This window comes from Sapajus apella, unplaced genomic scaffold, assembly GCF_009761245.1.
Source record: "Sapajus apella isolate SASKATOON/1434 unplaced genomic scaffold, GSC_monkey_1.0 scaffold121, whole genome shotgun sequence".
NCBI classification, from domain to species: Eukaryota; Metazoa; Chordata; class Mammalia; order Primates; family Cebidae; genus Sapajus; species Sapajus apella.
The window spans coordinates 3,361,168-3,383,717 of NW_022437061.1; the positions used below are offsets into that span (position 1 = coordinate 3,361,168).

General features: G+C 35.2%; 1 protein-coding gene and 1 long non-coding RNA gene across 7 annotated transcripts in view; one reads left to right on the top strand and one right to left on the bottom strand.

Annotated features, from left to right (window-relative positions):
- Positions 1 to 22,550, top strand: part of USO1 (USO1 vesicle transport factor) — an 84,555-nt gene that overhangs the window by 37,505 nt on the left and 24,500 nt on the right. For all 6 annotated transcript variants that reach the window (XM_032261033.1, XM_032261031.1, XM_032261030.1 and 3 more), the window contains 6 exons: positions 8,261 to 8,361; positions 8,774 to 8,876; positions 9,034 to 9,089; positions 12,988 to 13,108; positions 16,153 to 16,331; positions 20,510 to 20,650. In XM_032261033.1, the coding sequence (XP_032116924.1) occupies positions 8,261 to 8,361; positions 8,774 to 8,876; positions 9,034 to 9,089; positions 12,988 to 13,108; positions 16,153 to 16,331; positions 20,510 to 20,650 (701 nt within the window). The remainder of the gene's footprint in view (positions 1 to 8,260; positions 8,362 to 8,773; positions 8,877 to 9,033; positions 9,090 to 12,987; positions 13,109 to 16,152; positions 16,332 to 20,509; positions 20,651 to 22,550) is intronic.
- Positions 2,942 to 3,484, bottom strand: LOC116538596. The gene is made up of 2 exons (XR_004263701.1): positions 3,322 to 3,484; positions 2,942 to 3,011 (listed from the first exon to the last, which is right to left on the bottom strand). It is a non-coding gene; the product is annotated as an uncharacterized LOC116538596 (long non-coding RNA).

Sequence of the window (22,550 nt, forward strand, 5' to 3'; positions counted from 1 at the left end):
TGAGTAGCTGGGACTACAGGTGCCTGCCACCATGCCCAGCTAATTTTTGTATTTTTAGTAGAGACAGGGTTTCACCATGTTGGCCAGACTGGTCTCGAACTCCTGACCTTGTGATTCACCTACCTCAGCCTCCCAAAGTGCTAGGATTACAGGCGTGAGCCACCGTGCCTGGCCCCATTTTGTTTTTTCGCCTTCAGTACAGTATTCAGCAAATTCCATGAGATAGTTAATACTTTTCCTTTTATTTTTCTTTTTTTCTTTTTTTCTATAGGCCATTTTCAAGACTTCAAATACTTTATTATAAAATAGGATTTGTTAAATTTTGTCTAGCTGTAGACTAATGTAAGTGTTCTGGGCACATTTAAAGTAGGTTAAACATATTAAATGCATTTTCAACCTATGATATTTTCAGTTTACAATGGGTTTATCAGGACATAACCCCATTGTTAAGTTGAGGAGCATCTGTGTAAGTACTTAGAAAGGGCATGTTTTTATTTTACATAACTATCTTAAATTCATTTTTACCATGGTAACAAAGGGCCATTTCATTTTTATCTTGTTTTTTCATTTACCTTACAATAAGTGGTCATTTACTTTTACAGGTTATAAATACACAATATAGTTTATAAACTATAGGCTATAAAAAACTTAACTCTAAAGGTTGTAATCTAATGATTAATGATGAGGGAAGATGGTTTACTTGTTTTATGCCTTTGCCTACACGTATAATAGGTATAATTTCTCATGGTTCTAGTTTTTGTTCACAACTTTTAGATCTTAGTGTGGTAGTTTATAGCTTAATTTACTGCTACATTGAAAGCTTTGTGTATTACCTTAATTGCTTAGCTAATTTGGGGATACTTCATTAAAGTTCAGAAGTGCTGTCTTATGACTGTAACGTAAAAGAAGTAGCATATATCTCACTAACACTTTTTAAAATTGACAGTATTAAGCCAGAAGGAACCATTGATCCTTGGAACAGGACCATATTTTACTAGTTCAATTCAAAATGTAAATTTTAATTATATACCAATAAGCTACGGTATTTTATACAATATAGCTACAGAATAAATCAAAGGTATTAACTCCTCTTCTTGCTAAGTTATTTGATTGTGCCCAGTGCAAACACTGAGTTAAACTTTTTCTGATATTAGACCTGAATTCTTTATAGTATAGCACAGAAGTTCTAGAGAGTGCTCTGTATTAAAACAGGTTTATAGTTAAATAAACATAAATATTATAATCCCCTCTGAAGCTTCATAAAATTTACATCAGTATAGTAAATACTGAAAAGCCTGCAGTGAAGAAACCTGTTCAACTTTGTTTAATTCAAATATATTTGTCCACAGGGGCTTACTTCTGCCACTTACCTGTTAACATGCCACACTATCCTGTGTTTTTTGTTGTTGTTGTTGTTGTTTTTTATCCTGTGTTTTGAATTATACTAACCAAGGGTTGGTTAGTTGTGTTTACATACATACAAATATTTCAGCATTTTAAAATACATTTTAGAGGAAGAATCCATCAAGTCTATATGTATTGTTTTTTCTTCCTTTTTAGATTAGTTTACAATTGTTAGTGTTTTCTCAAATGTCAGTAACTTCAATTTTGAGCTTTTCGCATGAGGTCACAAACCTTTGGCCCAAGGATATTGTCTATCTTGTAAGCAAGACTGTTTGACCCCCATAGTATTTTAAGTAATGTGAATAAGTTGCCAGTATTATAAATTGGGAGCTTTGTGTCAATGTTTGTATTTTAGACTTCTTTTTTTTTTTTTTTTTTTTTTTTTTTTTTAATTTGAAGATTGACAATACCTGGATTTGCACTCCTACATGCCAGGCAGCTGGAACTGAGTAACTGCTGTTTTCCTTAGATAGGGCATATACCCTCTATCTGCTCATGTTAGCCTGCTTCACTCACTCACATTACTGTCTTTTGTTTATAGTCAAGTTTTCATTCTCTACTATCTTCACACCACTGAAATAAAAATAGTTATAAATTATTTTCAAACTCATTTTTAAGTTATATATCTCATTCAACAAATATGAATATATGCAAATAGAAAATAGCTCTGCAAAGCACTCATGACTAAGTTAATGTTGCTGTGATTTTAATTTCTAGAGGGAGACAATTCTGAGAGAATATGACCTGTCTTTTGAATATAGATTTCTCATGTACTGGGAGAGCAATTTACTTGACATGCATTCCCCATGGGCCCTTTTTGTATAATTTCTTTATCTGCTTTTTTATTTTACAATTTCAGTAGAATTTGGCTAACATAACCATAATTCCTTAGGATTCTAGAATGTCTTAAAAAACAAGATAGACTCATGAGCCCACCAGCTCTTTTGAGATTTTATTGGGTATATAGCGTTCTCCATACTGTGGGAATCAGGACTTCTGTTCATAGATGATTCTGAAGATGAAAGTTTTCAAAAGATTCTGTCAGCTTCCAAGTTCCCATATCTTTTCCAATTTTTTCAGTCTCCTTTTCTATCATCCTGTTAGCGTGCAAATAAAATGGGACAGGTGTGCAGTTCTTGCTACTTACCTGGTACCAGTTTCTTTTTCTTTTTTTTTTTTTTTTTCCAACTCCATTCCTAAATTCACCTTCGAACTTTGAAAATCACAATTTACAAAGCAAGATTTTACCTTCAAGTGTGTGTAAGTAATTAGGAAACAATGTTATCAGTTCACAAAGGAACAACAGGAAATCCTTTACGCAGATGTGTAGCAGAGAATGTCCCTTGAATCCACTCTAGTTGTGTTTGAGTATTAGGCTTCCTTATGATTATTATCAGGCCTTTGTAGCATCAACCCTCTGCCACCTGAATACCCTCAATATGTCTGTTATTATGTAGTAACATGATAGTTTTCAAGTGTACTTTTGGTGTTTTTTTTTTTTTTTTTAATCCTTTTATCCTCTCCTTTACCTGTTTTCCTGAAGTGGAAGTAGTGACTGCTTCCCTATACAATTCTTCTGAAGCTGCCACTAAGCTAAGAAATAAAACCTTAAGGCCGGGCGCGGTGGCTCAAGCCTGTAATCCCAGCACTTTGGGAGGCCGAGGCGGGTGGATCACGAGGTCAAGAGATCGAGACCATCCTGGGCAAGATGGTGAAACTCCGTCTCTACTAAAAATACAAAAAATTAGCTGGGCATGGTGGCACGTGCCTGTAGTCCCAGCTGCTTGGGAGGCTGAGGCAGGAGAATTGCCTGAACCCGGGAGGCGGAGGTTGCGGTGAGCCGAGATCACGCCATTGCACTCCAGCCTGGGTAGCAAGAGTGAAACTCTGTCTCAAAAAAAAAAAAAGAAATAAAACCTTAATAAAAATACAATGAATTTACTTTTATTTAGAGTCCAATCATAAACTCAGTTCCTTTTTTTGATTTTTGCATACAACTTTTAGGAGAAAGACAGAAATATAAGGTAAAATATCAAGAGTTATTCACAGACAACTTTTTGGAAATACAGGATATACTTTTTTTTTTCACATCTTTTGCATCTTGGTGATAATACTCATTAATGGTAAGCTTATAAGAATCCAAAATTCTTTCTGAATCATCAAAGGAAGACTTATATTCTGTTTCATTTGAAAACTTAGTAATACATATATAGCTTACGTTGTAAATCTTACGATCATGGTTCTCAAGTGAGGGCAGTTTACCCTCCTTTACCCTACTCCTGGTACTTTCAGCAATGTCTAGAGACATTTTTGGTTGTCACACTAAGAGGAAGTAAGAGAGTGCTACTGTGGCTAGTGGAAGACCAGGGACAGCGCTTAGCATCTTAAACTGCATAGAGAGGTCTCACAGCAAAGACTTACCTGGTCAGAAATGTCATTAGTGCCAAGGTTGAAAAATCCTGTCTTAGGGATGATGATTTTGACAATGGTGATGATGATAATGATGCTTCTATTTATTGAGCACATTATTTACCAAGCCCTATGCTAGATGTTTTACTTATTCTAAATCCTCACAGAAAACCCCATGTGAAGACATTGTCTACATTTTACAAATAAGGGAACTGAGACTTGACAGTTAGGCTACTTGCCCAAAGTAACATGGCTATTAAGTGGTTGAATATGAGTTTAACTGGTCTTACTCAAAAGTCTTTGTGAGTTTCTTCCATTATATTGTACTGCTACTCAGGAAAGTATTTCACTACTCCACTCTAGTCATTCTGTAAAGGAACAGAAATTACCTGTACCTGTGTTAGTAATGCACTTCATTTCTTGGTCATGTTAAGTTCAGAGGGGATTCTGCCTATCATAAATATTTGACAGTCAGTCACTCCTTTCTCACTGAATACTTTCTTCATTTGTTTGTCAGTCTCTGAAGTCTCCTGGCTTTCTTCCCTTTTCATTGGTTACTTTTTGTCTCCTTCACAGTTTTCCTCCTCATCTCCCCAACCTGTTAATATTGGAATGCCACAAGGCACAGATTTCTTTCATTTCCCCTTTTCTCCCTTGTTGATCTCATCTAGGTTTGTAACTATAAATATAATTTATATGCTTGGATATATTACAGTTTTTTAATTCATCCTCTTATTAGCATATGGATTGTTTTCCAGTTTTTTGTTATCAAATTTGTATTAGATCTATTTTTAGCAAATATTTTATTTTGCAATTTAATCTTTTTGTGTTCTGTTTATGAATGCTACATTTACATACCATTCATGTGTGAATATGTTTTTCTCTTCAGAACAGAATGGCTAAGTGATATAGTAGGTTTATGTTTGACTCTAAAAAGCTGCTAAAACATTTTTCAAAGTATTTGTACCATTTTACATTTCGTCCCATAGTGTGTGTCTCAGTTCTTCCACATATTCTCCAACACTTGGTATAATCAGCTTTTTAAAATTTCATCTGTTGTAATACACGTGTAGCAGCATCACATTGTAGTTTTAATATGTATTTTCTTAGTGAATGGATGTAGAACAACGTATGTGATTTTTTTTTTTTTTTTTTGCATCCGTATGTCTTTCTTCTTTGGTGAAGTGTTTCATTCAAATCTTTTGCCTGTTTTTTACTGGGTTGTCTCATACTTGAGTTGGAATAGTTCTTTGTGTGTTCTGTTCTTAGAAGAACTTTGTGACATATATTTCACAAATTTTTTTTCTTAGTCTGTGACATTTCTTTCTTTTGAATAGCAAAAATAACATTTTGATTGGGTCCATTTTGTCAATTTTTTTCTTTTATAACTTAGACTTTTTGTATCTTATTTATGAAATCTTTGCCAAATCTAGGATCACTAAGATTTTCTCCTGTGTTTTCTTTTAAAAGTTTCATAACTCTTATAATTAAGCCTGTAATAAATTTCTAGTTTTACACATAGGTCCATTATCCATTTTGAGTGAATGAGTTTATTTTTGGACTTTTCTCATCTGTTGGTCTGTACATGGCATCATCTTGATTACTGTAGCTGTATAATAAATCTTGAAATTACGTAGTATTAAGTCCTCTAACTTTGTTGTTCAGAATAGCTTTGACTGTTTTAGGTTTTTTACATTTGCTTACCAATTTTAGAATCAGCTAGTTAATTTCTACAAAAAAGGTCAACTGAAAATTTGATTGAGATTCCGTTGACTGTAGATCAATTTGTGAAAAACCGACATAAAAATATTGCACCTTCTAATACAAGAACACAGTGTATCTCTATTTTTGTAGGTCTTCTTTAATTCTTTTTTGTTTTATTTTTCCTTTTTTGGAACAGAGTCTTACTTTGTCACCCAGGCTAGAGTGCAGTGGTGCAATCATAGCTCACTGCAGCCTCAAACTCCTGGGCTCAAGGGATCATCCCACCTCAGCCTCCTGAGTAGCTGGGACTACAGGCATGCACCACCATGCCAGCCTAATTTTTTATTTTTTGTAGAGACAAGTTCTCACTATATTGCCCAGGCTGGTCTTGGATTCCTGAGCTTAAGCAATTCTGTCTCAGCCTCCCAAAGTGCTAGGATTACAGGTGGGAGCCACTGTGCCTGGCCTGTCCTTTAATTTCTCTCAGCAGTGTTTTGGAGTTTTAAGAGTATAAGTAGCACACATCTATTGTCAAATTTTTTTGTTGATGCTGTTATAAGTGATACTGGTTTTTGAATTTTAATTTCTAGATGTCCTTACTAGTATCTATTAATAGAAATACAATTAATTTTGTATATTACCTTTTATCCTGCAACTTTACTAACCTTACTTATTAGTTCTATTAGCTCTTTTGTAGATTCCATAGAATTTTCCTTATAGACAAACATGTCATCTGTAAATAAAGACAGTTTTACTTATTCTTTTCTCATCAGTATGCCTTTTCTTTTTCCTGCCTTATGTCACTGAGTAGGATCTTCAGTACAATGTTGACTAGAATTTACAAGACTGGACATTCTTGCCTCCTTCCTGATCTTAAGGGGGAAGACATTCAGTCCTTTCATCATTAAATATGATGTTAACTGTAAGGTTTTTGTAGTTGCACTTGTCATCCAATCTTGTGACTTTAAATATCATTTATATGTTTGCCACTCTAATGTGTGTATCCAACACAGACTTCTCCACAGATGTCTATGTTAGTATTTATCCAACTTCTTATTTGGTTTATCCACTTGGATTTTTATAAGGTATCTCAAACTTAATATGTCCAAAACTTAACTTTTTTCTCTGTATACTTCCAGCTTGCTTCTCGAACCACAGTGTTTCCAATCTCGGTAAAGGCAACCCTATCCTTCTAGTTCTTTAGGCCAAAAGCTTGGAATCACTCTTCCTTTTCTTTCACCCGGTCCCCCACACTCCTCTGTGCAACAAGTCAGCAAATCATGTTCCCTCTTTTGTGTGTGTGTGTGTGTGTGTGTGTGTGTATTAGTAGAGACGGGGGTTTCACCGTGTTGGCCAGGATAGCCTTGTGATCTTGACCTTGTGATCTGCCCAGCCTCATGTTCCTTCTTAGTAAAAATTATGACCTCTAAGGTCTAAGCCAACTTCACGGGACTCCTACCTTGATTATGCCTCCTGACCTGTCTCCCTATTTTCCTTACTCCCTGACAGTCTATTCTATATAGCAGAGTAATCCTTTTACAACTAAAGTATTTTTTGTGTGGATAATAATATAGTTTTAAGGCTCAAAAGCAGTGAATTTTTTTACCGATAGATGATTAAAAGGAATGCTTCTTGGAGTTTCTGAAGAATGAACCCAGCTTACTTAGATAATTAATCAACTGAAAAACATTTCATTTCCACTTTTGGTCTCTTCTTTTTTTCTCTTTCCTCTATAAACAGTTAGATGGGATTATGACTGTCAATCTTGGATTTCTGTGCTTTTCCTATCAACTGCTGGATTTTTTCCCTCACATTTAGAAAATAACTTTCTGAGGGATAATGGCTTTGATCTTGACTGCCAGCTTTATTGGCTTGTAGTCACTCACTGGAGTAATATGGAAAATGATTCTGATGCTCAGCTGATGCTATGATTAATTAGCTGTGTCTGGTGTGGTGAGGAAATGGGAAGTAGTATGTTTGCATCTCTAATTTGAGTTTATAACATAGGCAGATTTTAAGTAATTTGCCCTGGCTGTTCTTGCTTTCATTTTTAGTGATCCTTTTTTTTTTTTTTTTTTTTTTGACGAAGTACCTTGGAACAACAAATACTTTAATTAAAAAACATTTAAACATTGATGACCAATGTAAAGTTCTCTAAAAAATAAGTGAGAAATTAGGTGTCAAATTCTGATTTTACTGCCAAAGAGTTTTGTAGGATATATATATGAAAAAGATACTGAGAAATCTGGAGTAGGTTGGTTTAATTTCAAAATTATTTAACTCAATAACACTAACAATCAGCAAGGACTATTAGTGTATTGTTTTGGGGGCAGGGGTTTTCAGATATGACTTATATACAATAAAATTTACTCTGAATTGTAGTCTGAGTTTGGGCAAAAGTATATAAAAGTGTAACCACCACCACATTCTAGGTAGAATATTTCTATCCCAAATTGTTTCCTTATGCCCTAATAGAAGCTTAACCTAAAAATGTCCTTGAGAAAATGTGAATATTTAAATATCCTTTTTTTAGATATCATAAACATTTAACCAGTAAAATGAATTTGAACATTATTTTAAGGATATAGCTTTATATGATAATTGTGATATTGCTACCAGCCACACTGTTCCAGTGTTGAATTGTTCACCAGGAAAATTATCATTTCTGCTTAACTCTTCAATGAAAGAATATTTTAAAATAACCTACCATCATGATAAAACACTTTATTTTTGAATATTACAGAAGAAAATTCCACAAGACAGAGTGAGGATTTGGGAAGCCAATTCACAGAAATTTTCATTAAGCAGCAAGAAAATGTCACTCTTCTATTATCTTTATTGGAGGTAAATAGGGAACCTTGACATTTTTGTCATCTTAATAAGGTGCTTTTGTTGCCTTTTTGATGTTGTTGAGGAAGTAACATGTATATACATTTAAAGGTAGTGAAGTTTATTATATTATAGCAAGAGATCCACGTGCATGTTTCAAGAAATACGTAATCGCTTAAGATACTTTCTGCTTCTTATGTTTTTACAAAATACTGTTTTATCTTATCAGTAACAGTTTAATTAGTTTAAGCAATTTGTATAAACTCTATTTTCTTTTTATCTTTTAAATTGTTTTTTTAAAGTATGCTAAACTTCCATGCTTTCTTTACTTGTAGTTTCTGGTACAAGTTATTATTAGTTGGAAAAAAATGTTTTTCTTGAAAATGTGAATTATGGATGTTAAATATTTTATATTCTTACATTGCAGGAGTTTGATTTCCATGTCCGCTGGCCTGGTGTGAAGCTTCTTACTTCTCTTTTAAAACAACTAGGGCCTCAGGTGCAACAAATTATTTTAGTCAGTCCTATGGGTAAGTGACTTATCTTTTTTATATTATTTTGATTAAAACATGAATATCATTTCCTAGAGAAGGGGACTGAAATGGTTTGTTAGTAAATTGTTAATAATTTGAGTCACTTTTTGTATTTTTGATCAACCAGCATTTCTCACATGGTTGTATGTTCTAGGTGTTTCAAGATTGATGGACTTACTAGCAGATTCCAGGGAAGTTATACGTAATGATGTAAGTTAACTTTAAAAAAGAAATACAAAAGTATGTGGCCTTTTTTTCTCCCACAAATAGAATCTTTGTTGTTGAGTTTTAAGAAATTAGATTTAGAAAGTTGAAGTAATGACCCTTTAAAAAATTTTTTTAAAATTAAAAGATAGAGATGGGGGTCTCACTACATTGCCCAGCTTGGTCTTGAATTTCTGGGCTTAAGCAATCCTCCCGTGTTGGCCCCCCAAGGTGCTGGCATTACAGACATGAGCACCAAGCCTGGACGGAGTAATGACCTTTTAAAGGTATATAAAAGGCCACATTGTTTCATTCTTTCCTGGCTATCCAGTATTGTGGCTTAGATAAACCATTTTGCCATTCAAATTTATTTCTTCCATTAATTTAGGATTTCTTACACTATCTGCTGAAAGATTGTATTTGATACCAAACTCTACCTTCAGAATTGCCTTTTCCTCTTAAAGAGTAGAGGAAATAACTCCAGACATTGAACTGTGTAAACCCAACAATGCATTACATTTGGAATCCTCACCCTTACTTGATTGAGTATGTATTTCTAAGGATTGCCTTCTTAATCATAGAGACTGATTTGCTCTGGAGTTATTTTTCATTCTGATTTGTTTTATATATATTTTTTATATTTGCATATGTTTGAATATTTTGTATTGATGCTAGATGTTTTGTTGCTTAAGCATTTTTCTCTATTGTTACCTACAACTTGATAAAAATAGCAATTAGAAAAATTAAATTCTGGAGATCATATCCAGCTAATTAAATCTCCATATTTATAGTGAAATGCCCAAGACACACAGAAACTAAGTGAAGTTAAGTATTCTTTGTTAGCCATGCCTTACTCATCTTTTTATTTATGGTATTGGCCCTGTGACTTTTTCATCCTATGTTTTAAGAAATATAATTTGGGGCCAGGCGCGGTGGCTCAAGCCTGTAATCCCAGCACTTTGGGAGGCCGAGGCGGGTGGATCACGAGGTCAAGAGATCGAGACCATCCTGGTCAACATGGTGAAACCCCGTCTCTACTAAAACTACAAAAAATTAGGTGGGCATGGTGGCGCGTGCCTGTAGTCCCAGCTACTCAGGAGGCTGAGGCAGGAGAATTGCTTGAACCCAGGAGGCGGAGGTAGCGGTGAGCCGAGATCGCGCCATTGCACTCCAGCCTGGGTAACAAGAGCGAAACTCCGTCTCAAAAAAAAAAAAAAAAAAAAAAGAAATATAATTTGGATTGCTCTTAGCTTCACAACTGGTTAATGGCAAAGCAGAAACAACACTGAAGCATTCTTAACTCCTAGTCTATGGAACCAGTTTTTAAAATTTGTTGTACTTAAAATTTTATAGTATGTATATCAATTCAGTATTATAGGTAGTGAAATTAATATAGTATGTAACTTATGAGAAGGGCTTTTTTATTCTTTAGTATTTAAATGTCATGTTTTAAGAATTGTCTTATTTAAATAGGCATCTATCTGTTGGAAATTTGGGGTATCTTTCCTTGACCAACATCTGACTGTGTATCTTTAACACGTCTGTTCTTTTCATGACCCACAGTTAAAGTCATGCAAATCATAAAGAAATTATATATCCACTTATTTTCATTTTCAGATATAAAACTTCTCCTTTTAAAAAAATATAACTGCATTAGGCTGGGCGTGGTGGCTCACGCCTATGATCCCACTGAGGTCAGGAGTTTGAGACCAGCCTGGCCAACATGGTGAAACCCCATCTCTACTAAAAATACCAAAAAATTAGCTAGGCATAGTGGTGGGCACCTGTAATTCCAGCTACTTGGGAGACTGAGGCAGGAGAATCGCTTGAATCTGGGAGGTGAGGTTGCAGTGAGCCGAGACTGTGCGTGCATTGCACTCCACCCTAGGCAACAAGAAAGTAACTCTGTCTCAAAATAATAATACTAGTAATAACTGCATTAATTCTGAATCTGTTTTCCTTTAACTGTTTACCTTTTTATTCTGTTCCTAACCTTTTTTCCTCCACGTTCCACTTTTTTTTTGAGACAGACAAGTAAGTGTCTATTTATATTGGTTTTTTTATGATTAGAGGTTAAGTTCTGTTTTTGTTGTAATGTTTAGATTATTGGTTTTTATATGTTTTATAACTGTATTTTTTAATTTCAATACACCTATTCAAGAGGATAAGGAGGAAAGAAACTAAAATATGCTAAGACCCTAAAAGATAGCAGGTTCTATAGAAGTTATTTTATCTCCTTTAGTCTTTTATAAAAACTCTGTGACAAAGATATTACATGAGTATACTATACATTCATGTAATTTGCTTAAAGTTGGCACAACTAGTCAGTAGGGTAACCAGTTTTTTTAAAAAATTTCATTAGTTTTTGGGGAACAGGCAGTGTTTGGGCAACCAGTTTTTGTTTGTTTATGTTCCAAAAGAGGACTCATTTATTCCAATTTTTCCTTTTGGGGGGCAACCAGTTTTTAAACCCACTTTATCTAACTCAGAGAATACATGTTTTCTCCACTATATTTCTTTTTCCCTTTGTTAGTAATTAAACTCAAGTTTAAGTGGGAGAATTTGACATCCAAAAATAACTATTTTCACTATTTTTTCTCATCTTAATGTTGAAAGTTGACAGGAAAATGAGTGGAATAAGCCCAATAAAGCCAGGGGCATTTTTTGTCTTATATGACTTATATTCTCAATACTGAGAATATAAGCTAGTTGGCCTCTGCAGGACTTTTTACTACCTATTTGCTATTCCTCTTCTTCTGGAATAATATCTATGCTTTTTTTCTTTTTTCTTTTTTTTTCTTTCAAATTCAGGTTTTCTCAGGAGAGGACTAGATGTGTTTTGTTTGGTTTGGTTTTTTAATATACAGAATCTCGCTCTGTCACCCAGGCAGGAGTGCAGTGCCAAGATCTAGGCTCATTGCAATCTCCACCTCCCAGGTTCAAGTGATTGTCCTGCCTCAGCCTCCTGAGTAGCTCGGACTATAGGCTGCACCACCATGTCTGGCTAATTTTTGTGTTTTTAGTAGAGATGGGGTTTCACCATATTGGCCAGGCTGGTCTTGAACTCCTGACCTGGTGATCCGCCCACCTCGGCCTCCCAAAGTGCTGGGATTACAGGTGTGAGCCACCACACCCAGCCACTTTTTTTCCATAAAATATTTGTTGTCCCTTTTACCATCATACTATTGTTGAATACTTAGGGGCTCATAAATTGCTTGTTTGACACCAAAATAAGCAAAAATGGGTAACAGTTTTCCTTGAATGATAAAGATATTATAAAATATGTAAACTATATCCAGCTTACCAGGAGCTGAGAAAAACTGGACATCAGAGGCAGAAGCTGCTGTGTGTTATCTTGTGTCGGACATGCCATTCATAAAGCATCAATTTTCATCTTCCTTTTTCTTTTGACTTAGAATCAAGTTTTGGGGGTTTGGGGGACCAGATGTTTGCAAGAATTTCTGAACTTTCTCTGCTAGAATGTGGTGGTATTCGTTGATTTATATTATTGAATTGCAGCGTTTTCATTATTACTATTGTGAAGCAGATACAGTGGCATTCCTGAGACAGATATATTCATGCTCAACTCTTCTTAAACCACAACAAAAGCTTTGTAGTGGTTAATGAATATGAAGGAATTGTTGTATATTTATATCATAAAATTGAAAGATAGCTAAATTAGGAATTGTCAGACGAGGATTCTAGTCTAGTCTCTGTCTCTTTGAGATTTATAACCTTAGGGAGACAAATTATTTAACTACTCTGTTGTTTTCCTTACATACAAAGAAAAGGAGTTGGGCTTGCAAAATTCCTGTCAGTTCTAAAATTCTGTGATTTTTCAAAGTAATTTTAAAATGTCTCATAAATGTTGTACTCCACTAAACATTCTCTTTCTTCTCTATAGGGTGTCTTACTACTGCAGGCACTGACAAGAAGCAATGGTGCAATCCAGAAAATTGTTGCTTTTGAAAATGCTTTTGAGAGACTACTGGACATTATTACAGAGGAGGGGAACAGTGATGGAGGTATAGTATGAAGAAATTATTTGAAGACATTCCTTTTGTACTCACTAAATCGTTAGGGTCTAGGGAATACAGTTGGAGGGAGATACGAAGACTCTTTATTTATATTCTTTGTTTTTCTTTCACTATAGCATGTTGAGTATGGATTCTCTTTATCCTATTTCATGTTTGTTAGGCTTCTGTAATCTAGGTTGGTGTCTTTCCTCATTTGGAAAATCTCACCTATCTCTCTTCAAATACTGCATTGCTATGTTTCTTCTATTTTTCTGAAGCCATAGATTATTTTGCATGTCCTTTTGCAGATTTGGTGATAGGGAGCTGAGTCGAAGGCAGAGCTATATCCTGAGTGAATAGGGAGGACACATTGAGAATTAATGGGAAAGGTTAGATATAGTCTTTTGGAGAATAGGAGAGCTAGTTAACTGTTATAATTAGGAAGATTTTCAAAGTGGTAAGTGCCTGTAATCCCAGCACTTTGGGAGACCGAGGTGGGTGGATCACTGTCAGGCCAACATGGCAAAACCTCATCTCTACTAAAAATAAAAAAATTAGCTGGGCTTGGTGGTAAACACCTCTAATCCCAGCTACTTGGGAGGCTGAGAAGCACTTGAACCCGGGAGGTAGAGATTGCACGGAGCTGAGATCACACTGCTATACCCTAGCCTGGGTGGCAGAGTGATACTCTGTCTCAAAAAAAAAAGGATAAAGGCCCCATTAAGGGTATTTACCATGATTTTACAACAGTACCAACTACTTGAAGCTTTAATTTCTTCTTCCCTAGCAGCACTCAGCTGCCTAGATACAGATATAGAAAAAAACTCACAGTTTTTTGCAGGGTTGGGCGTTTTCTGGGAAGGTGCTATGAAAAGACAATGAGCCAAAAGAACATAGCATATTACCTGCACAGTGGAAGAAATGAAGATCTCTATAATTTAAGCTAGATAGGGAAGGAAATAAGGCCAGAAGAGGATTTCTAAAAGTGGGGAGAAAAGCATCAACAAATGTGTTGAAAATACTTGAGCCACAAAAATAGGTTTTAGTAAGAGATGATTATCGCCAAAGATGAAGCCAAGCAATTGAGTGGTCTAGGTATTAGACAGGTTGTTGTTGAGATTATAAATAAGTATGACTGCAGAACTGCCTCCTGGGATCAAGAGATTCTCGTACCTTAGCCTCCCGAGTAGCTGAGGTTACAGGCGTGCACCACCATGCCTGGCTAATTTTTGTAATTTAATAGAGACAGGGTTTTACCGTGGAGGCCAGGCTGGCCTCGAACTCCTAACCTCAAGTGATCCATCTGCCTCAGCCTCCCAAAGTGCTGGGATTACATGTGTGAACTACTGCACCCAGCAATTTTGACTTTCAAGTCTTAATATTTAAGAAATGCATTTCATAAAGCTATAGTTGCCATAGATAGTGATTTCTCTGATGGATCTGGGCAAAGTAAATTGAAAACCTACTGGAAAGGATTCACCATTGTAGATGCCATAAAGGACATTTGTAATTCATGGGAAGTCAAAATACCAACATTTATAGGAGTTTGGAAAAACTTGATTCTAATCCTCATGGATGACTTAGAGGAGCTTAAGACTTTAGTGGAAGAAGCAACTGAAGATGTAGTATAAATAATAAGAGAATTAGAAGTGCAATCTCATGATCAAATTTTTACAGATGAGGGGTTATTACTTATGGATGAACAAAGAAAGTGGTTTCTTTAGGTGGAATCTACTGGTGAAGATGTGTGAAAATTGGTGAAATGACAACAAAGGATTTAGAATGTTACATCATCTTAGTTGATAAAGCAGAGTCAAGGTTTGAGAGAATTGACTCCAATTTTGAAAGAATTTCTACTGTTAGTAAAATGACTCACTGAAGACTCAGGTGGTCATTAGCATTTTTTAGCAATGAAATATTTTTAAATTAAGGCATGGTTTTTTTGGACATATTACATACCTAATAAATTACATTATAGTGTAAACATAACTTTTGTATACACTATGAAACCGAAAAACTTGCGGGACTCACTTTATTGTGATACTTGCTTTATTGCAGAAGTCTGGAACCAGTAAGTAGGTGTCTGTGTAGAGAAACCATTTGTGCTTACTTTTTCTGTAAGCCTAAAACTGCTCTAAAAAATAATGTCTATTATTTTTTAAGTAATTTATTTTTGTCAACATACACCTCAACTAATAGGAGCAAAAGTGCGGATGTACCAGATGAGCTTACTGGCATCCTGCATCAGTCAATATGTTTATCAGAATAAATGGAAGTCATTGGTTTATCTATTATAGTACTTGGTAAAGCAGAGATCAATTGGAGAGTTTTCACTGTGACAATAGTAAAAGCTGTAATGTGGATGAAACTGCCCTGGAGAGTATATGTTGTAAGCAAAGAAGAAAAAGGATAAAACCGTGGAGGACAGAAACAATGAAAGCTTGAGCACCTGCAGAGCTGTAAGGAAAATCAGGAGAGAATAGTGTTTTAGAAACCAACAGAAGATTCAAGGAGGAGACAGATAATGTTAAGAGCTTCTTAGAGATAAAATGAGATATGGTTGAATCATTCAACAAATGTTTAATAGTTAAGTACTGTGTGTATACATGATGTCATGTCTCTGTCTCTGCTGAAGATACAGAGGTAAATAGGCTATTCACAAGTGCTTATGAATTATGATCTAGTGGAGAAGACAAACACTACCTAATAATAAAAGGATCAGGCTACTATAAGAGCATGTAGCTAGTGACGCCAACCTAGTCCTGTAGTGTTGGTAATCACTCCTGAAAAAATGATGTTTAAGCTGGGATTTGAAGATAAACGATGAGCTACTAAGGTGATTGCGTAGTTGATGTAGAAATCAAGAGATCTTTGGGGTGCCTGAGAAAGAGCATGCAAATTATGGCTTGTGGCTCTCAGGAGCCAGAACAGACTTTCTGCCTCACCATATTGAAGAGATGCTGAGCATGGAGATTTATCTTTTTAAAAACATTTGGGAGTTTTGTGTCAGGTGTTATCAGCCTTAACACTTGTGTTTTACATTATTTCTCCAGGTATAGTAGTTGAAGATTGTTTGCTTTTGCTCCAAAACTTGTTAAAAAACAACAATTCCAATCAAAATTTTTTTAAAGAAGGCTCATATATTCAACGTATGAAACCGTGGTTTGAAGTTGGAGATGAAAATTCTGGCTGGTCTGCACAGAAAGTGACCAATCTACATCTAATGCTACAGGTATACTATCCTTAGACAAAAATATGGTAAGAATTTTGACAGTGATCCTTTCAAAGAGAAGAAAATTACTTGTGTTTGATAAATTCAGAATATTTCATGGGTTTCAGGTTGGCTTAAAAAAAACTTTAATATGGAAATTTGCAGTTATCCTCCAGCTGGAGATCCTGCTCACCCGTTACTTACCTTTGACAGTTATTAACATCTGACAATTTTGTTTCATTGTTTATTCCTCTCTTTGCTGTATGATTTTAAAGCAAATCCAGACATACAGTTTCCTGATGGGTTTTACATTAGGGAATAATAGGTTAGATTGCTGATTTGAATATTTAAAAACCTGCTTTCTTAGGGCTCTAATAGAATAAATTTTAATATTCTAAATATGAAATTCAACAAATAAGTTAATTCAGTAAGCATGTACTGAGAGCCAGGCACTGGATGCTAGGAAATACATGATCATGTCCTGCCCCCAAAGATTAGTCTAAGTCCAATACATGTTAAATTGATAGACCACCTGTGAATTATTGACACTTTATGGTGAAAGCTTAGTGGCAATAATAAAAGTGAGGACAGTGGGATCCCAAATTATTTCCTCATCAGAAAAAAATTTGTTTTTATTTGAAGCAGTTTCCTTATGTACTCCTTTATTGAGTTCTCCTTCTCCAAACTCTTAAGTTTATACTAGTCTGTCTCCTCGGTTATGCACTCGTAATTCTTGTGGGCCTTTGAATGTCTCTGAATTACACCTGTGTCTCTTGGAAGTTGTGGACCTAACTAGATGGTTAGCTCCTCTGGTAATTAGAGTCTGAATATCGTCCCATGCCATGGGAGTTGTCTGCAAGGATTGATTGATTATTAGGATGACCTGTGTTCTATTTTGCCAGTACAGTATTCATTTTGTAATTACTAATATCATCCTCTTTCACTTCAAAAGTGTCCTGGTTTGGGTTATAAATTATGTTAGTTACCCCAGTTAGAATTTGCCTAAAAACTGTTACAAAAGTATTTTACAGGAGAACTAAGTCACAGAGTCTATTTGTACTCCCAACTTTATCATTTCTGTTTTCAAATGTTGGTATTATACATTTAAAGAATTTATAGTTTATTAATGTTTTAGAAACAGCATTACCAAGTGTTAAGTTTGATACCTTTAACACTGCTTTTGTTTTAAGAGACAGGTTCTCACTTAGTTGCCTGGGCTGGGGTGCAGTGGTGTCATCACAGCTCATTGCAGCCTCAGCCTCCCTGGCTCAAGCAACCTTCCTACCTCAGCATCCTGAGTAGCTGGGACTACAGGCGCAAGCTGTTTTTTTTTTATTTTTAGTAGATATGAGGTCTCACTATATTGCCAGGCTAGTCAGGAATTCCTGAGCTCAAGCATTTCTCCTGCCTCAGCCTCCCAAAGTGCTGCCATTACAGGTGTTTGCCACTGTGACCTGGCTATACTGCTTTCTTGAAAGAGGAAATTCCTCTAGAAAAGTAATTTTCAAAATGTGATTAGAGAGGGTGAGAGAATCTGATGGTGTTCAAAAGCATGTATTTCCTGTCAAACAGTGAAAATTTAAGTTGTTTGAGGAGGCTACCCATGTTTTATGGTTTAGGGTACTATGTAAATAATTATTCTGAAGGAAGTGTTACTCTTTAGAAAGTAAAGTAGGCCAGGTGCGATGACTCACACCTGTGATCCCAGCACTTGAGGAGCCTGAGGCAGGTGGAGATTACTTGAGCTCAGGAGTTCGAGACCAGCCTGGGTAACACGGTCAACAAAAAATACAAAAATCAGTCAGGTGTGATGGTGTGTACCTGTAGTACCAACTACTCAGGAGGCTGAGGTAGGAGGATCAAAGCCCAGGAGGCTGAGGCTGCATTGAATCATAATCACAGTCTGGGCAGCAGATGAGACCCTATCTCAAAAAAAAAAGAAAAAGAAAGAAAGAAAAACCTTACCAAAAAAATTCTCAGAGTACAGCATGTAAATAGGAAAATACAGTGTTCTAGTTATATGACAAGTTGATTTAAGTATTCTTTACTTTTAAAAAGTGAATAAACTAGCTTTGTGTACCTTAGTAAAGCTTTTTTCTCTTGTCTTAAAGACCATAAACCCCAAAGCAAAGGAACTGAGTTTAATTCACTTTAATATATTCTCCACTTAATATACTGAATAGTAGATGTACTCATGAATTTACAGGCCAGGAGTTACCTTATGCTATTCCGTTAGAACCTGTTGGAATACTTTATTTGTAACTTTATTTAGTGTTGCTTGTATTTCAAGTTTTCTATTATACACCAAATAAAAATGCGTTATTGTTTTCTCTGTTTGGACATACACATTCTGTATGGGAACTATTCATCATCACAGTTATTATCATGATTACATTCTGAGCTGCTAAAAACAGAAATTGATCTGCTTGCAGAGTTTTAATTGAAATTTTGCAGACTAAATTTCGAGAAAACATCTTTTGAAAAGTTTTTTAGTTATGAAATATTTTAATTTTTTATAAAATTATCATTTTATAACTAGTCTACCTTTTATCCCTTTAGGAGTCTCTTCTATGCCATTTTATTGGGCAGATATTGCCAGTGGCTCCTAGAAAGCTTATAACCTTATGAGATAATCCTTCTCCTTGTAGGATAGTTTTAATTACTAGAAACTTAATCTATATATTGTCATAATCTGTCTTGATATGACACCTGTAAATTTACTCTACTCTTGCTCTCTAGAACAACACAAGTTCATTCCTTGTGAATATTTCATATATTTATGTGTTGCTATTAGATTTTCTCTTTTTATCCTCAAGTACTCCCTTTTTCTTTATTTACATCATTAATAGTTACTCAACTGCTATTAGATGTTAGTAGAAAATTACTGATTTTGTCAGTTGTAATAATGATATGATTATTATGTTTTCAAAAATATTATTTGGAGATGCATACAGAATTACTTATGATAGAATTGACATTGCATAGTATTTGTTTTAAATACCCCCCCCAAAAAAAAAAAGAAGGAAAAGAAGTAGTAAGGATAGTAGGGAAATAAATTAAGGGAGGAAAAAACACCAGAAATCTCACTAGAAAAGTCCAAGGACAGGAACCAGTGTAAATCTGACCTTCTTTTTAGTGACATCAGTTTATTAATGAATGTTCTTTGAAATGCCTGTTAAGCCAGACATGGAAACATCTAAATCTATTTTGTCATTATTCACTGACTTAACTACTGGTTGAAGTTTTTCTCTAATTCTAGTGATTTCTGGTCACCATTTTATTCAACAACAATAAAAATAGCACTTTTCAAACTTTTTTTTTTTTTTTTTTTTTAGTATTTAGCTCCTCCCTCACAAAAAAGAAAGGGGTTTCTTAGTGGACTTAATCCATAGATCATAATATGTGCTGGCTGTACTAATAAAAGTGTTTTAGTCTACTCTCTTAAATCATTGATTACTTCTGTATCTCTCTTATAAAAATAATGGTTAACATTTATATAGCACTTTGATGTTAACAAAGTATTGTCATGTATACCCCCATTTGATCTTGATTAACAAGATTTTTGTGCCTACATATACACATAACTCTAGTTTTAAATGTGAGATACATGTTAAGTGACTTTGGAGACATAACTATGTTAAGTAGTTATTTGAGATGACTTTTTTCATGTTTCTGAAATTTCATGTTTACAGTCCAAGTAATCATAGAATCATAGGGATTTAATTGGCATTAGCAATCAATAGAGCCGATCCCATGTCTCCAGTTGTTGGTTTTAGCCTCTCTGGAAATACTTCCAGTTTAGGGGAAGTTTATCACACATCAATTCATTCTGTTTCCAGACCTGCTTTCTTATTAGGTAGTTAATTATTAACTTTGATAAGTAATTTGCCACTCTGTAACTTATTCATTCATTTACTTATTAAATATGCACTGTTACAAGTACTATGCTTATTTGGGAAACAAAAATGACCAAGGCAGTTTCTCTCTGGAAGTTCACAATCACCTGAAGAAGACAACGTTAAGTAAGCAGGATAATGTAATGTTACTATAACGGAACTATTGCCGTGGGAGCACAAAAGAAAGAGCACCTAAAAATGGCCGAGCAAGTAAGGGAGTGCTTCAAAGTTCACATAGAACAGATTTGCCTCAAGCCTTTCAAATCTTTAAAAGACACATTTTGTTTTCTCTTTCTTTCACAGCTTGTTCGTGTACTGGTATCCCCCACCAACCCTCCTGGTGCTACCAGTAGCTGCCAGAAGGCTATGTTCCAGTGTGGGTTATTGCAGCAGCTTTGTACTATCCTAATGGCTACTGGAGTTCCCGCTGATATCCTGACTGAGGTAAAGCAAATGAAGTCAAAGGCAACTACGGAAGCTGAAATCCTGAATCCTAGGAAGAATTAGATATTTGCTGAAGGAAAAACCATTTTTTTTTTTTTTAAGGAAAAACATGTTTTTAGGTTAAATTTTTTTAATGATCTTACTAAAATATAATTCACATAATGATCAAAGTATTGATTCCAAAAGATATGCTCATTCCTCAAGTTTTATAGTATATAAATAATCATGTTAAAGCTTTGTAGATCCATCTATAAAGGTCTCTCATTAATTTTATTATATTCAACAGGAATACACAGTATGATTTATGTTTTTATTTTGAGAACAAATTGACTTAGTCTTACTCAACTGGTAGATTCATTAAATAGTAAATTATTTTCCCCTGATGTGTGGTATTTTCTGTTGCTTACTTATAAGAAAAAGAAGTTAGTTTGAAGAACAGAAATTTATTTAATTTTTTTAAATTTTTCTCAAATTAACACATGAAATATTAAAAGTACAAATAATAATAAAAGTGTTATAACAAAAATAACTACCTTCAGCCTCACTTGGCCTTACTATAAGTCCTACTTTACTTCCTCATGTTGCCCCATAATTATTTTATGGAATTTATATTTAAATCAGTAGTCGGGGCTTATATTTTTACAGTGGTACTGATACCATTCCTGCTAAGCCAAATAGAGCCCTATATACTTATTTAAATATATATTTTTCTCATCCATGAGTCATAATTGTGTTCTTCATTTTACTGTTACTCTATGTGTGCATAGGTATATATGCTTAATAATCATATGCTTAATACTTCACTCGCCACCTCAGGCCATCTGCACACCCTCCATTCTCCTACTCCAGTCTGGGTTTTAATTCTGCCCCATGTCTCTTGTCCTGAGTCTTTCTTTTGCCATCCTCCTAGGATTTCCTTTACTTCTCTCCTGACTGGGTTATCTGAATCTCATATCTTTTCTTTTTTTTTTTTTTTTTTGTACAAAGTCTCACTCTGTTGCCCAGCATGGAGTGCAGTGGCATGATCTCAGTTCACTGCAACTTCCACCTCCTGGGTTCAAGCGATTCTCCCACCTCAGCTTCCCAAGTAGCTGGGATTACAGATACTTGCCACCACACCTGGCTAATTTTTATAATTTTAGTGGAGACAGGGTCTCATTATGTTAGCCAAGCTGGTCTCGAACTCCTGACCTCAAATGATCCACCCATCTTGGCCTCCCAAAGTATTGCGATTGCAAATGTGAGCCAATGCTCCTGACCTAGATCCTATCGTTTTCCTCTATCCCTTGGTTCATTATTTTATTTTTCTTAATTTTCTTTTTTTGTTGTTTTTTTCTTGGTTGGTTGGTTGGTTTTTTTTTGTTTTTTTTTTTTGGGGGGGGGGTTTGTTTTGAGACAGAGTTTCGCTCTTGTCACCCAGGCTAGAGTGCAATGGTGTGATCTCAGCTCACTGCAACCTCTGCCTCCCGAGTGTGAGGAATTCTCCTGCCTCAGTCTCCCAAGTAGTTAGGATTACAGGGGTCTGCCACCAGGCCCATCTAATTTTTTGTATTTTTATTAGAGACAGGGTTCCACCACATTGGCCAGGTGGCCTCGAGCTCCTGACCTCAGGTGGTCTGCCTGCCTCAGCCTCCCAAAGTGCAGGGATTACAGGCATGAGCCACTGCACCCTGCCATTATTTTTAATTTTCAAAAAAAAAACAGTAAATGACAAGATAATTTTTTTTTTAACTCTTTCATGTCTGAAAATGTTATTTCTCCACTTTCAGAATTTTATGTTTGGCTAGATATGGAACTCAGGGTTGGAAATCACCAAGACTCAGGTTTTAGAACATCATTCCAGTGTTGCTGTTTAGGAAGTTTGAAGCCATTATTCTACTCTTTTCTTTGTTTTGTAATC